The sequence below is a fragment of the Delphinapterus leucas genome, chromosome 19 (assembly GCF_059928025.1).
Source record: "Delphinapterus leucas isolate spDelLeu-1000000601 "Yukka" chromosome 19, BTC_Dleu_Yukka2, whole genome shotgun sequence".
Classification (NCBI taxonomy): domain Eukaryota; kingdom Metazoa; phylum Chordata; class Mammalia; order Artiodactyla; family Monodontidae; genus Delphinapterus; species Delphinapterus leucas.
In genome coordinates this window covers 16,046,703-16,062,039 of record NC_143147.1, presented here as the reverse complement: position 1 = coordinate 16,062,039, position 15,337 = coordinate 16,046,703, and the positions used below count along the sequence as shown (strand labels likewise).

Sequence of the window (15,337 nt, the reverse complement as noted above, 5' to 3'; positions counted from 1 at the left end):
GAAGAGCCCATTCTAGAAGGCCTCCTCGCCGGTTCCTCCGCTTCCTCCTACCCTCCTCCCGCCCCATCCCTGGCACAGGTCGTTCCATTCTGGCCTCTCCACTTTCCAAATCTGTGGCCAGCACCCCTCCCACTCCGGAGCAGCGTCTGGCATCCATCTCCCGCCAGTTCTTATGGTCTTTTCTCTTAGGAGTCAATAGGGATGGGGGTAATATATTTGCTGAAAAAACGTGTAAAGGAGAGAGGTATGGAGACCAGGGACTGACAGTTTGTCTCACACAAAAGCAGAGACATTAAGGAGGCCGGATTTCACCCCAGGCTAGACCTCACCACCACCGCTATCTCTTCAGTTATTCCCCCCACCTTCCTCATCCAGTTCTGTCCTCCATCCCAGGCAATAGGGTCCCTTTCTCCATTCTCGGGGCATCCGCCATTCCATCTATCTAAGCCCAACCTCTCCCCCCATCCAGAGTTCCATTCAGTGGAGTCGCCTCCTTGTCCCTCCTTCTCTGAACCCCGAGACATGCGGCCTTGCCTCGGCTCCGCCTGTCTCTAAGACCTTCGCCACTCCCTGCCTCCAAGGAACCCCGGGGTTCCGCCCGCCCAGCTTCACCCCCGCCACTCTTTCCCGGCGTCTCCGCCCCCTGCCCCGCCCCCGGGCCGGCTCTCGGAGGAGAGGGGAGCCGCTGTCGCCGCCGCCGCCTCAGCTTCCCACAGCCGCTACCGCTGCCGCCGCTGCCGCCGCTCCGCTTGGCCCAGCCGCCAGGCCCAGTGCTCACTTCGCCAGACCAGGGCGCTCTGCGGAGACACCCTCAATCCTTCCTGGGGTCCGGGACGCCTAGCCGGGCGTGGGGGGAAGCTCCGCTTGCGGGGTACAGGGAGGGAGGAGCCTGGAACCGGAGCCAGCGCCAGCCGACCCCGGATCGACAAGACAGGACAGGTTGAGGGGCGTCGGGGAAGGAAGAGGGGGTGCTATAGGCAGTCCCGGGGAGGACAAGGAAGCCCTGTCGCAGAAAGCTCTGATGCGCTCTGACTTACAGCGGGTCTGTTCACATTTGGGGACCCGTGACAACGTGGGTGCACTCCTCTCTCGGGGGGCTGGTTGGATTGGAGGGCGTGGGATCTAAACAGCACCAGCTGTCCGCGAGGAAATTAGGGGCTGCCAGAAGAAAACAAAAAAGCCAAAAACCTATGCTCCTTATTCCGAGGTGACAGAGGGCCCTCCAGACAACCACCTGGTGTAACCACTAGGAAGGGCGGATTTGGAGGTGACTTCAAAAGGAGTGGATGGTAACAAGGTGAGGAAAGGGGCTCAGCAGCTGGAATGCTGTGCCACTAGAAATGGGGGTGACTTGGTAAAAAGTGGTATCGTCCAGAGACAGGGTCTGGGAACCTCTTCTTGCTGATTGGCGACAGTCTGGATATTTCAAGGCATAGTTTTTTGGGGATTTCAGTGAAAAAAAGTGGGGGATTCTTCACTTAGAGGGCGGCAAAGGAAAAGACACCAAGGTTGGGTTCTTCCTAGACACTGGCAACACCCCATCAGGGGTGGGGTGAGCTAATATCCCCAAAGCTAAGGACCCACACCCTTAAAATTACAAGAGTGGCTTTGGCAGGAGTGCAGGTCCCGGAAATAGGGTGGAAAGGTGCCTGGGGATATTGGAACCACATCCTGGAAAATTTGAGGGTCTTGGCTTTGGGATAGTGTTAGTGGGGGACAGGGACACTGGAGATCAGAGAAGGGGGAGTTTTCTGTAGGGGGCAAAGGTCGAGGGTGGGGTCAACTGAGCGGTACATAGGCTGCTGGGTCTGGCGAAGCTAGCAAGAGGCCCAAGGGTGGGAGCTGGTGCCTGGGGTGGGGGTCGTCTAGGGCTTATCCTCAGGTCCTGTGGGTGAGGCGGCGAGTCGGACCGGAGAGTCAAGAGCATGTCCTGGTGAGCTAGCGGGCTTCTCCGGGGGGGGGGGGGCAGCGCGCTCCGGGAGCCTGCCGGTTTTGGGGTGTCTCCTCCCGGGGCGCCATGGCGGCACTGGCCAGCAGCCTGATCCGGCAGAAGCGGGAGGTCCACGAGCCCGGGGGCAGCCGGCCCGTGTCGGCGCAGCGGCGCGTGTGTCCCCGCGGCACCAAGTCCCTTTGCCAGAAGCAGCTCCTCATCCTGCTGTCCAAGGTGCGACTGTGCGGGGGGCGGCCCGCGCGGCCGGACCGCTGCCCGGGTGAGTGGCTGGGGCGGGGTCTCCGGGCCGGGGGTCTCTCTGCCTGGGAGGTTGAGGCCAGGGACTCGGAAGAGCGGGGCCCGACTGACGGGGGCTCCCCGAAAGTGAAAGGGGGTGGGCCTGGACCACAAACTCTCGGCCAGACTATGCCTCAGTTTCCCTTCTCTCTCGCCCGTAACCCCGAGTCTCCTTGCTTTCGAGGGCAAGGGGAAGGCTTGAGGGGCTAAGCCTGGTGCCCCGAAGCCTGGCAGCTCCCACTCGGCCCCCCTCCCAACACAGGAGTCCCCACCCCCACCATCCTCTGCCTACGTGCCGTCTCTCGCGATTCTTTCAATGCCGAGTGGAGGGGCCTGGGGGTTCCGGACGCCTGGGTCACCCCGAGGGTTTCTGCGGCTCCGGCAGCCCCGCCCCCGCCCCGGTTCTCCCGCTCCTCCGAGCCTTGGATCCGTTCCTCCTCGCCGAGCTTGCCTGGCTCGGTACCAATCTCCCCAAGCTCTCCCCCGGGTGTCCTTGCAGCTACCTCGCCAGTCCGCCCCTCTGTGCGCCCTCCTCCCGTGACCTGCACTTCAAGAAGGGAGCTGGGCACTCCCCCATGACCGCCTACGCGACTCAGAAATCGGGTCCCACGGGCTCAGGGGACCCTCTGCCGCGAGGAACTCAGACACACTAAACGGCTGGATACCCGCACGGAGACTGGGGGTCGTACCATCTACGAGGGGGTACCGGGAACTCGGCCACAAGCGCCGGGGGAGGAGAGTTGTGAGGGTTAGCGTGTGGTCCCCGTACAGGTGCGACAGGCGGGAAGTCCCTCTGGCCTCACTCCCGTCCGCTCTCAGCTCCCCTAGGGGGAGACCCCCCCCACCCCCCGCTGGCGTCCTCCTCCCCCCGCCGCCGGCCCTCCGCAGTGGTACGGTCCGCAGCCCACCCTTTGGGTGGGACCCAGCCCCCACGTGAGTCAGCCTGCCTCACCAGCTCCCTGGCCCCCTCCCCCATTTCCTTGGTTTAGTACCGAATATCCCCCATCCCAGGCGGGTTACCTGGCTGAAGGGGAGAGGCTGAGCCTCAAGGAGGGCTGGGCCCCCGCGAGCCAGCAGACAGACAGACAGACAGACAGACAGATGGGTCAGTGTCAGAGAGGCCGGCGCTGGGCCAAGGCGAGGCCCGCGCGAAGCGAGCGTCAGCCGCAGCAGCAGGTGCTGAGTCAGCGTCAGGCCCAGTCCCACCCCCACTCCTGAGGGGGCGCCCCTACCCTGGGGTCACCTTAATGCCCCCCACATTCGCAAACACACTGCCCCTTCAGCAGCTCTGCCTGTCTCCCTTTGTCCTCTGCGTTTCCATGTATCTCTCCCCTTCCTCTTCCTTCTTCTCCCCTCCCCCCATTCTGGTTGAGCTGTAGAGCAGGAATTAAGCCTTTAAATACATTTCAATCAATTAAACTGAAAGCTGGTTAGAGGAAGCAGAAGGGACCCACACCCCAGCTTCCTCTGGAGTCAAAGAGAGGTGGGAGAGAGCTTGCTTAGAGGGTCAGGGAGCTGGGGCCCTGGGACCCTCTTCCTTCCCTCCATCCTCCTTTCTTTCTCTCCTCTGATCCCGCCAAGTGTAGCAATGTTTCTGGGAACAGAGATGTCATGTTCCAAGATGAATGTCTCTCTCTCCAGAGCCTCAGCTCAAAGGCATCGTCACCAAACTGTTCTGCCGCCAGGGTTTCTACCTCCAGGCGAATCCCGATGGGAGCATCCAGGGCACCCCAGAGGACACCAGCTCTTTCAGTGAGAGGGGAAGCCAGCTGCTGGGTGGGAAGGGGGAGCGCAGGCATAGGAGATGACAGTCCTATTGTGGCTTCAGGTTCTGTTGTTTTCAGTCTGGCTCTTTGACCCTGCAAAGGAAGAAGTAGAACTGGGACCAGAATTGAGGAGGGGCTCGGATGGGGATTGGAGGCTTGGGGTACTGATACCCCTTCTCTCCACCCCCAGCCCACTTCAACCTGATCCCTGTGGGGCTCCGTGTAGTCACCATCCAGAGTGCCAAGCTGGGTCACTACGTGGCCATGAACGCTGAGGGGCTGCTCTACAGCTCGGTGAGACAAGGGGGCAGAGTGGCCTGGAGTCAGGGGACTCCCCTAGCTACAGCCTTCCCAGCTACAGATATTTTGCAGCTCAGGGCTTCCTCTCCCTCCAGCTCTTGCCTGTCCTCACTGCCTGCTCCCAAGCACCTCCTCTAGCGTCCCTCCAATCCCTTCTCCTCCAATAGCCTCCTAAATACCCCCAGGCTCTTTGAATGTCCAACTCTTCCAACCTTTTAGGACCCCTGTGTCTTCTCCAACCTCCTCTAGACCTCATTATTACTCACTTCCCCAGAGTCATTCAGGATGCTGGGGAAGGATTCAGGAACTCCTCCAAGCAGAAACTCCCTCCAGGTGCCCTGGATGGTGAAAGGTTGGGAGTAGAGCAGAGAGAAGTTATCTTCTTATCCCAGGTCCCCAGAAGTCTAGTTCCCGGCCCTCGGGGGGCCACCAGACTCTTCCTCATGCTCCCTTTCTCCCAGTTCCTGCGGGGACTCAGAAGTTGGCTCTCCCAGTCTCAAACGTATGGATTATATCCTGCCTTGTTTTTCCCAGGGCTCCCTTCTGTTCAGTGATGTGTCTTTTTGTCTTTCTGTCTGTGTGTGCCTTTCTGGGTCTTTGTCTCCTCAGCCACATTTCACAGCTGAGTGTCGCTTTAAGGAGTGCGTCTTTGAGAATTACTATGTCCTGTACGCCTCTGCTCTCTATCGCCAGCGTCGTTCTGGCCGGGCCTGGTACCTGGGCCTGGACAAGGAGGGCCGAGTCATGAAGGGAAATCGAGTCAAGAAGACCAAGGCAGCCGCCCACTTTGTGCCCAAGCTCCTGGAGGGTGAGTATGGACCCCCAGGGAAGAAGTGGACCACATGGGACGGTATTGACCTAGACATGGACATTTAGTGACACACAGCTAAGGGGCTATAAGTGTTTTAAGAGGACACATGCTATGACAGGTCAAGCCAGGAAGGCTTTGGCCTTTGGAGGTTTGGGAAGCTCTCCTTCTGTGGGTTCCCAGAGGAGGAGTATAGGGGAAGGGAGCCCTTTCAGAGCTCTCTTGGTGCCTAACTCTCCTTCCTGCTCCTCTCTCTCCCCTTCACAGTGGCTGTGTACCGGGAGCCTTCTCTCCACAGTGTCCCTGAGACCTCCCCTTCCAGTCCCCCTGCCCCCTGCCATGTAGTCCCCAGACTGGAGGCTCCCTGCTCTAGCCACCACCACAGCCTGTCTCCCAGCCCTGCTTCTGGCCCTGCTCTCACCCCTGCTGCCACACTCATGCCCTGAGCAGCCATGTCCCACCAGGTGCTCTACCCTGAGGGAGCCTAGGGGCCGGCCATGACTTCCGGGGCTGCTGAGACCCTTAGATCCTTGGGACCGGGAAAGGGGTCAGAGAGAGGGACGTCTGAAAATGGTCCTGGCTGATCACTTCTTTCCTTCCACACTCACACCCTCCAAAGCCTTTTCCCGAGATGGTGTGGGGGGGTTCCAAAACTGACAAAACCAGGGCATAAATCTTCCCCACCCCGGGCTCAGCCAGTTCCTGGAGCCCTTTGCCCTTTTCATGGCCACCAAGCCATAGACTTATAGGTCCACTGCAGCTCAGGTTAGTTTCCTTCTTTCGCTTCTCCACCTTTTGCCTTGTTCCAGACAGGCTCTGGAACACCAGGCACCCCAGCCAGGGCCATTTCTGCACCCAGGGTCTGTGCTGGAACACAGGCATGCTGCCAGGCTCTGTTCTGGATCCATCAGGCTTCTGTCCTTCACCCAGATGGACCCCTGGTTTCCAATTAGAGAGTAGCTGGATTGGGGCCCTGTCCAGCTGTTGGTCTTGGCCTGAATTGGGCCAGTCTCAGATCACCACAGGTTTAACTTTCTTACCCCAGAGACACCCAATTCTAGAGCGTGGTGTTCTAGACACATACAGAGCCATACTTCCTTCTGAATCTCAGCTCTAGGACATAGACCACGACTCTCAGCCCTTCCCTCTAGGATGGAACTAGAGCCTATATAGGCATGTTATTGCTCTAGAGTAAGAGTTCTAGACCCACGCTTCCACTTTCTCTAGTGATACCTGTTAAGCAGGCGCTCTGGAAAGGACCCAGTTATGATTCACAAAGAACTAAGTCCAGAACTTCTTGTTTTCCCTAGACAATTTTCCAAAAATCTTATTCTTCCTATAGAATGCTAACCTTATTTTTTACATGCAGTTTCTAGCTCCTGCAACTCAGCTGGGGTCCTGCCAGGGAACAGAGGCTGAGGAAGGGCAGAGGAGTTTTGGAAGGAATCCCTGGCTCATAGAAGGGCAGCTAGGATGGGAAAGTGGCCAGAACCATGGCATGACTGGACCTGTGCCTGGGTTGGGGGGACATGAACACTTAGCTACCTCAGCAGGAATTCCTTCCAGGTCCCCTTTAAAGCTGAGGTCTTTAGGGTAATGGGTCTAGAATAAAAAAGACAAATGGGACATAGCTTTGAACCCCCTCAAATGAGGAGACACCAATTCAGCAATAAGTCCCACCCTTCTCCCCTACAGGTCAGGCCAAGGAGGGTGAGGGTCTCTTGGTCTCTAGACCTCATACACCCCTCCAGCTTCTAACTGAATAGAACTGGCTTTACCTCAGCTGGGTGTTAGGTACCCAAAAAGGCTCTGCTCCCAGGGGACCAGTCTCCACTCCATGCTTTCTCAATTAAAGACGATTTATACAATTGAAGTGTTGTCTGCCATCTGTGGGTAGCAGGCTTTGGCAGTCGCTCGGGGAGGGATCAAGTCCCAGGGGCGGGGCGGGTAGGCTGGCGGCTGCCCCCCAATAACAGGTGCACATTCCTGGGCGCCTCGTCACTTCCCCTGCGCTGGCTGTCCTGGTGGCTCACCCAAGCGGACTCACTGAGCGACGCGGGCGGGCTATGACCCCAGGGGCGCTGCTGCTGCTGCTGCTGCTGGGGGCGTTGGGGGCGCCATTCGCCCCGGGTAAGTCTGGGCCTCAAAGGGGCAGTGACAGGGCCAGAGGTCGTGGCCGGGCATCAGGGCTTCACTCAGTTCTCTCCTCCTCCAGGCGCCCGCGGCTCAGAGGCGGAGGGCCGACTCCGCGAGAAACTTTTCTCGGGCTATGATAGCTCGGTGAGGCCGGCGCGGGAGGTGGGAGACCGCGTCGGGGTCAGCATTGGTCTCAGCCTAGCGCAATTAATCAGCCTGGTGAGGGCGCACGCGGGGAGTTGAGGTCTGGCCCACTAGCCGGCTGGGGGGCGTGGCTTTAGGCAGGGCGGGACCCAGGGACCACTGTGGGCGGGGTCCGGGGCGAGGCCAGGCTGGGTGACTGACGGGCCGTTAGTAGAGATTGGGTCGAAATCGGACCAATGGACAAGCTGTGGGCGTGGCTGCTGGACGGGCCAGGATGGGGCCGGGCAGGATGATGAACGGGCCTGTGGGCAGATCTCAAGTGGAGCTGGGGCCGATGGACAGGCCGGAGAGCGGACCTTGGGGCGGGGTCATAGGCTGGGGCGGACCTTGGTGCCGGACAGGGTCAATAAACAACAGCGGGCAGAGATTCACTCCGGCCGGGGCCGGGACTGGTAAATGCACTGGCAGGCTGTACGGCCAGCAGGAAGTTTACGAGATAGAGGCGGAGCTTAAGCCAACGCAGTTTATAGGAGGTGGGGCTTGAACCCAAGAGGGTGCGACTCAGAAAGAGGGGAGTTTCCAGGGAGAGTTTACCCACCAAGCCCCTCATTTCTCTACACTGACATCATATCTACCCTTTAAACTTTTCCCTTCTAGAACGAGAAGGATGAGGAGATGAGCACAAAGGTCTACTTAGACCTGGTACGGAGACCCCCGCAGGGTGGGAAAGGGCGGGCGTCCCGCTGCCTTTACAATTTCCTCGAATGTCCCGCCCAGTAAGATTTTTTTTTTTTTTTTTTGTATCACGGCCTCAGAAAACACATTTATAACTGAAACAGAAGCTTCAGGAAACAATACCTATCTTTACTATGGGAGCTGCATTCCATGCATTTTTCATTCTAAATTTTTTTTTAACACTGTTTTGGGGCCACTCATTTGATTCCGGACCTATGAAAAGGGTCGTTAACTGCAGTTTGAAAACCACTGTTTTAGAGGCTAGCGTGCAACCCCCTCGTTTTTACAGAAAGAAGAAACTGGGGCCCGATGAGAGAGAAGGGGAAATTAGTTGATAGGGTCCCAAAGAGTGCAGGTGGAGTCTTAAACAGAGCCCCGGCCTCCAGAACCACAGACCATGCCTGCGCGGCTCTCCTCCCTTGCATTCCCTGCCCGGACTTCCTTCGCACATCCCAAGACTCCTTCCAGCCTCCAGCCCCAGACGGCCCCTCAGCCTCTGCTTCCCTAGGAGTGGACTGACTACAGGCTGAGCTGGGACCCTGAGGAGCACGAGGGCATCGATTCACTCCGCATCACTGCCGAATCCGTGTGGCTACCAGACGTGGTGCTCCTAAACAAGTAAGGATGTTCCCAAAGTCTGGGAGGTGGGGCAGGGCCTCTGGAGGGGCGCGGCCTCCGGAGGGAGGGGCCTGATCCCAGATGAGAAGATTCTTTCCCTGCAGCAACGACGGAAATTTTGATGTTGCTCTGGACATCAGCGTCGTGGTGTCCTCCGACGGCTCCGTGCGCTGGCAGCCCCCGGGCATCTATCGCAGCAGCTGCAGCATCCAGGTGTCCGGGCCCCCCCTGGGAAGCTCAAGGCGCTCCTAGAGACCCTCACTCAGATATCCCTCCTCCATAATCCCCATGACCCTCACGTCTCTCTTACCCTTCTGATTTTCCGTTGAGTTTCATCTTCTCTGTCCACTTTCATTGACTTCCAGTCTTCCTCAGTGACCGCCCCCCTCCATTGTCCATGACCTCCCCGCATAGCCTTCTTATTCCTCTGTGACTCCACTTCTCTGTGATCTTCCCCTGGTGGTCCCTATCTCCCTAGTGCCCCATATCCTTTGACCCCTGTCTGCCCTGTGACCTCCCCAACTCCCCCAGCCCTGACCAGCTCTCTGGCAGCTCTAGTGACTCTCCACTCCATCCAGGTCACCTACTTCCCCTTTGACTGGCAGAACTGCACCATGGTGTTCAGTTCCTATAGCTATGACAGCTCAGAAGTCAGTCTGCAGACCGGCTTGGGTCCCGATGGGCAGGAGCGGCAGGAAGTGCACATTCATGAAGGCACCTTTATTGGTGAGTGGGCATGGCTCCCATGTCCATGGGCTTTATGATTTCCGGTTTCTAACAGGCTGATAAATATACTCCATCAGTGAGTCCCTGTGGGTTCAGCAAGATAGGTATAACTGTCTATATTTTGTGGTTATGGAAATTGAGACTTGCTCAAATTTATTAGAGATGGGCTGTCCAGCCCAGGGACCATATCTAGCCCCTTATTACATCAGTCCCCCGTGCTCTAGGATGTGGCAGAGAAAGCCATATCTGGGAATTCCCTGGCGGTCCAGTGGTTAGGACTCCACACTTTCACTGCTGAGGGCCCGGGTTCAATCCCTCGTTGGGGAACTAAGATCCCACAAGCAGCGCGGTGGCGCAGTGAGGCAAAAAAAAAAAAAGAAAAAGAAAAGAAAGCCGTATATCGGGCACCAACAAAGACAGGTTCCACATCTGTGTCACCTTCTCTTCTCCCCCCGCCCTCCGCCACCCAAGAGAATGGTCAATGGGAGATTATTCACAAGCCTTCTCGGCTAATCCAGCCTCCAGTGGATCCTAGGGGAGGGGGGGAAAGACGGCGTGAAGAAGTCACCTTCTACCTCATCATTCGCCGGAAGCCTCTCTTTTACCTGGTCAACGTCATTGCCCCATGCATCCTCATCACTCTTCTGGCCATCTTCGTCTTCTACCTGCCACCAGATGCAGGTAAGAGGGGAAGGGGCCCAGCACTCCTTCTTACCAATGGCTCAGGTTCTTCCTCTTCACCCATAATACAGGGAAGGTTTTCCTGCCAACTCAGGCCTTCATGAACTGTGCTTCAGCAATCTCACCCAGGTTTTCCTTTCAGGAAGAGCCTTTGCCTCTGCATCCAGATTTCCCCTCCAACCTCAAGCTCTACCTCCCCTCTGCTGCTCACTTCTCTGCACCCAGTAACTTCTGAACTCTTCCCTTCAGAATCCTAGGATCTCATCCTTGGAACTGCCACTCCTCTGACCAACAAACTCCCAGGCTCAGCTAATGCTTCCTTTCCCTTTCCCCATTCCTGGCATCCTCCCTCCCCCACTGGTCAAATGCCGCCTACTAGTCCCTTAACCTCCTGTGTCCCTTGGAAATAATAGCCAACATTTCTCTGGGAGACAGCACAATATGCTAACAGAGTAACCTTGGGCAAATTCCTTAATCTCTTAGTGTCCTGATGTGGAAATAGGACAGTCGTTGTCCCTCCCACAGAGGACTATTTTGAAGATTAACTGAGTTAATAGAACTATGCCTGGTACTCTGTAAGCTTTGTGTAAGTGTAGTTATAGTCTTTTCTAATTTGGAGCACTTGCTATAAGATAATACAAATAATGTGTTACATATATTAACTCAGTTCTAATCTTCACAACTCTGTGAGGTAAGTACTGAATTGTCTGCCCGTTTCACAGAGGCTAAGTGAGTTTAAGTCATTCACCTGACGTTACACAGAGAGAAGCAGTGTTGCTGTTCCAACCCTGCTTAGTACTAGTCTGATCCAGAGACTGATATCCTAAGCTCTCATATTCAAAGATGCTTTACTGGGAGTTCTCTGGTAGGCTAGTGGTTAGGATTCTGGGCTTTCACTGCTGTGGCCTGAAAAACAAAACAAAACAAACAAAAAGCACACGCTTTCCTTCTCTCTGTAATCAAGCCCTCTCTCAGTCTAGGGAAGGAGAGAGATGCATCTCTAGAACACACTTCCACATGTAACTTCTCCTTCTTCCTGGAGCAAGGCAAATCTTGGAACCCAATATTACAGGACTGAAGTAGAACAGACCGTAATAGTTATTTATTTCAATACCTTCCATGAAGTTTGCAGTGCCTGTTGTATGCCACAGTAATAACCAGCCACCTGGCATATTCTTACATACTTGGTTTCATTTTTAGATCCTTCGATTTGCTATATAGTTCCTGCCCTAGGGGTTGGTCCATTCATTCATTTAACAATACTTGTTGAACATCTGTAACGTGCAAGGCACTGGGAATACATCAGTGAATAAAACAGACAAAAATCCCTGCTCTCATGGAGTTTATATTCTAGTGGGGGAGACAGTCAGTAAACATAATAAACCCATTGGATAGTATATTATTATTTTTTTAATTAATTAATTAATTTATTTATTTAGGCTGCGTTTGGCCTCCGTTGCTGCGCGGGGCTTTCTCTAGTTGTGGTGAACAGGGGCTACTTTCGTTGCAGTGCACGGGCTTCTCATTGCGGTGGCTCCTCTTGTTGTGGAACACGGAATCTAGGCGCGTGGGCTTCAGTAGTTGTGGCACACGGGCTCTAGAGCACAAGCTCAGTAGTTGTGGCGCACGGGCTTAGTTGCTCCGCGGTATGTGGGATCTTCCCGGACCAGGGCTCGAACCCGCGTCCCCTGCATTGGCAGGCGGATTCCTAACCACTGTGCCACCGGGGAAGTCCTAGATAGTATATTAGGAGAGGTCAATTCCTAAGAAGGAAAAATAGGAAAAGGGTTTGGGGAGGATGAGAATGGGGGTAGGGGTTGCAATTTATTTATTTATTTAAACAATTTTATTGAAATATAGTTGATTTACAATGTTGTGTTTCATTTCTGCTGTACAGCAAAGTGACTCATTTACAGATATATATATTTTTTCATATTCTTTTCCGCTATGGTTTATCACAGGGGTTGCAATTTAAAAATAGGATGGTCAGTGAATGCCTCACTAAAAAGGGAATGTTTGATCAATATTTGAACAAAGACTTGAAGGAAGTGAGAGAATGACCCTGGTAGATATCTGGGGGAAGAAATTACCAGGAGGAGTTAACAGTGAATGCAAAGGCTCTGAGGTGGGCGTGTGCCTTGCATATTCAAGAAATAGCCAACGTAACTGAATGAAGAAAGCAAGAGAGAAAACAGTATGTGATGCAGTCAGAGAGCTAATGGGAAGGCCTTGTAGACTTCAGTAAGGACTTTTATGCTAAAGGCGATGGGAAGCCACTGGAGTGATATGATCTGATTTACATTTTAACGGGATCAATCCGGCTGCTCTGTTGAGAACAGTCAGCAGGGGGGCAAAGGATGAAGCAAAGAGGAGGCCTTTATAATAACTCAGATCTGAGGTAATGGTGGCTGGTACCAGGATGGTAGTGGTAGATGTGATAAGTCATCAGTTTCAGGACATATTTTGAAGATAGAGCCAATAGGGTTTGGTATGGATTGGATATGGGATGAGAGAGAGGAGAGCTGAGAATGACTCAAAGGGATTTGGCCTGAGCCACAGGAAAGGTCGAGTTGTCATTTATGAACTGAGGCAGACTATGTGGGGAGTCGGTGGTGAGGGAATTAAGTTTTGGACATGTTAAGTTCGAGATGTCTAGTGGACACCCAAATGGAGAGGTTAAGTAGGTAGGTGGTTACAAGTGTGGAATTTAGGGGAATCAGTCCAGGTTGGAGGTATAAATGTAGGAGTTATTTGCATGCAGTTGGCCCTTCCAAAAGCCTGTCCTTGAGTGGGCTGGAAACACGGTCACTGATTATGCCAGGGAGATTGCTTTCTGGCAAAGCCTAATCCTTCCGCCTTCCCCTCTGTCCCCCAAGGAGAGAAGATGGGGCTCTCGATCTTTGCCCTGCTGACCCTTACTGTGTTCCTGCTGCTGCTGGCAGACAAAGTGCCTGAGACCTCCCTGTCTGTCCCCATCATTATCAAATACCTCATGTTTACCATGGTCCTCGTCACCTTCTCAGTCATCCTTAGCGTCGTAGTCCTCAACCTGCACCATCGCTCACCCCACACCCACCAAATGCCCCTTTGGGTCCGTCAGGTAAGAAGATCTCCTCTCCAACCTGTGTTAACTCTCAATCCTAGTATTTGGCTTTTTGTCCAGGTATCGCTCCTCCCTCCCACCAACTTCAACCTTCCCTTTCACAGACCTGAGGGAGAACTACAACTCCTGGTAGAGTGTCAAAGTGCCAAGGTCTTTGGGTGTTGAAATGTTGCCCAATTAATTTTATCCTCCCATCATTAACATTGCGTAGATCCCAGACTCTCTTCATCAATACTGCCCATCGTGGGTCCCAAGGAAGCATTCTAAGGGTTAGGTACTATCAGGGTGGAAGCCCTCAGAACTTTTCTTTCCAGTCAGGATGCCTCCTAACCCACTTAAGAACTCTTGGGCTGTGTAGTTGCATTTCATCTGTGGGACGCATGCACGCATGCGCAGGAATGGGCACGTGCCGTGGGGGTGGTTGGCGGCTTCCCTTCTGGTCTGAGAGCATAAGAGCCCCCTCCAATACGCCTCTTCTTCTACTCTGCAGATCTTTATCCACAAACTCCCTCCGTATCTGGGTCTGAAGAGACCCAAACCTGAGAGAGACCAGATACCGGAGCCACCTCCTATACCTCTCAGGGATTCTCCAGGAAGTGGCTGGGGTCGGGGAACAGATGAATATTTCATCCGCAAGCCACCAAATGATTTTCTCTTCCCCAAACCCAACAGGTAGTATCTACTCCCCATCGCCCACGTAGAAGGGAGAGGGAGAACTACACTTCCCAGGAGACTGTGCGGAGGCAGGCGTCCTAAGCTCCCGGAGGATGTCGTGGTTGAGCATCATGGGACTTGTAGTATCCCTTCTGTTGCCCACTTTGCGGGGAGGTGGGAACTAAAGCGTAAGGGAATAGGAGGAATTGCGGAAGGCTAGAGAGGTCGCCGCTGTCGGAGAGAACCTGAAGTGCTCTCTCACGTTTTGAAACCTGGATGGGCGTTGGAGGAGGGAGTTGGGGCGGGGCCTAGAGCACCCGCGCAGGCCGTCTTTGCGCCCCGGTCGTAGCCAAACAGACTCGCCTCTTCCAGGTTCCAGCCTGAACTGTCTGCCCCGGACCTGCGGCGGTTTACCGATGGTCCAAACCGGGCTGTGGGCCTGCCTCCCGAGCTACGGGAGGTCGTTTCCTCAATCAGCTACATCGCTCAACAGCTGCAGGAACAGGAGGACCACGACGCGGTGAGTCCAAAGAGGGTGGGCCTAGGCAAGGCCTGGGTGGCCTTGGCTCCACCCGCAAACTTAGGCTCCGCCCCCAGCACTCGATTTTATTTCTGATTGGAAGTTTGCCTCACTTGGTCCCGCCCCCTGGTTTCCGACTTGTTCTTTACTCACCTCCGTCGCCCGCAGTTTCGCTCTCTGCTATTCTGCGGGCCCGCCCTTGTCTCAAAGCCGTGGTAGGAGCACCTGGGTGCGGTACAGGGCCTTGGGGCCGCCTTCCCTGGGGGTCTGGAGCTCAGGAACAGTTTCCTCTTCCTACCCCCAGCTGAAGGAGGACTGGCAGTTTGTGGCCATGGTGGTGGACCGCCTCTTCCTGTGGACCTTCATCGTCTTCACGAGCGTCGGGACCCTCGTCATCTTTCTGGACGCCACGTACCACTTGCCCCCTCCCGACCCCTTTCCTTGAGGACGAGAGGGCCGAGACCGAGGTTCTCGGCCAGTTGAATTGAGAGTTTGGTAGGACTCTCAAGTCCTATCCCTTTCTGCATCTTAACTCCTTCACTAGGAGTCCAATCCTCTCATTATTTCGTTTCTAGGGAGGAAGCCCAAGGGGGACTGGGCAGATGGGGGCCTTGGGCCCACCTGAAATGCACTATCCGCTTATTTACTCTTTGGCTTCTTGAAGAAGCTCCATTGGATATTCACATCTAGGTTGGCAATGAATGGAACAAAGAACAAGAACTAGATTGTAAGCCTTCTGAGGGCAGGAACTATGTCTGTTCGCTGTAATATCCCCAGCACCTAGCACAGATCCTAACCTAAACAGCCGGTACCTCTGGTTGAATGAATAGGGAAATTTTTTTTCTGTAAGGAAGTACACTAAGTAATAGTGTTTATGTTTGCATGTTGGGACTCGTGGTCGTTTTTTCTTTGTTTTTAC

General features: G+C 54.7%; 2 protein-coding genes across 3 annotated transcripts; both read left to right on the top strand.

Moving 5' to 3' along the window:
• Positions 1-17: 17 nt before the first annotated feature.
• LOC111171158 (fibroblast growth factor 11) lies at positions 18-6,961 on the top strand. Its single transcript, XM_089899917.1, has 5 exons — positions 18-2,210; positions 3,869-3,979; positions 4,184-4,287; positions 4,903-5,101; positions 5,369-6,961. Exons 1-5 carry the CDS (start codon positions 2,018-2,020, stop codon positions 5,545-5,547), a joined length of 786 nt encoding a protein of 261 aa, XP_089756043.1. The 5' UTR covers positions 18-2,017; the 3' UTR covers positions 5,548-6,961.
• Positions 6,962-6,997: 36 nt separating this feature from the next.
• LOC111171159 (acetylcholine receptor subunit beta) lies at positions 6,998-15,336 on the top strand. Of its 2 annotated transcripts, XM_089899894.1 has the most exons (11): positions 7,004-7,231; positions 7,317-7,456; positions 8,039-8,083; positions 8,625-8,734; positions 8,839-8,947; positions 9,313-9,460; positions 9,932-10,141; positions 13,018-13,241; positions 13,735-13,916; positions 14,271-14,418; positions 14,723-15,336. In XM_089899894.1, the coding sequence occupies exons 1-11, from the start codon at positions 7,168-7,170 to the stop codon at positions 14,861-14,863; spliced, it is 1,521 nt and encodes a 506-aa protein (XP_089756020.1). In that variant the 5' UTR covers positions 7,004-7,167; the 3' UTR covers positions 14,864-15,336. The 2 variants fall into 2 exon arrangements, with proteins under 2 accessions (XP_089756021.1, XP_089756020.1); XM_089899895.1 differs by lacking the exon at positions 9,932-10,141 and having other exon boundaries at positions 6,998-7,231.
• Position 15,337: the final 1 nt, after the last annotated feature.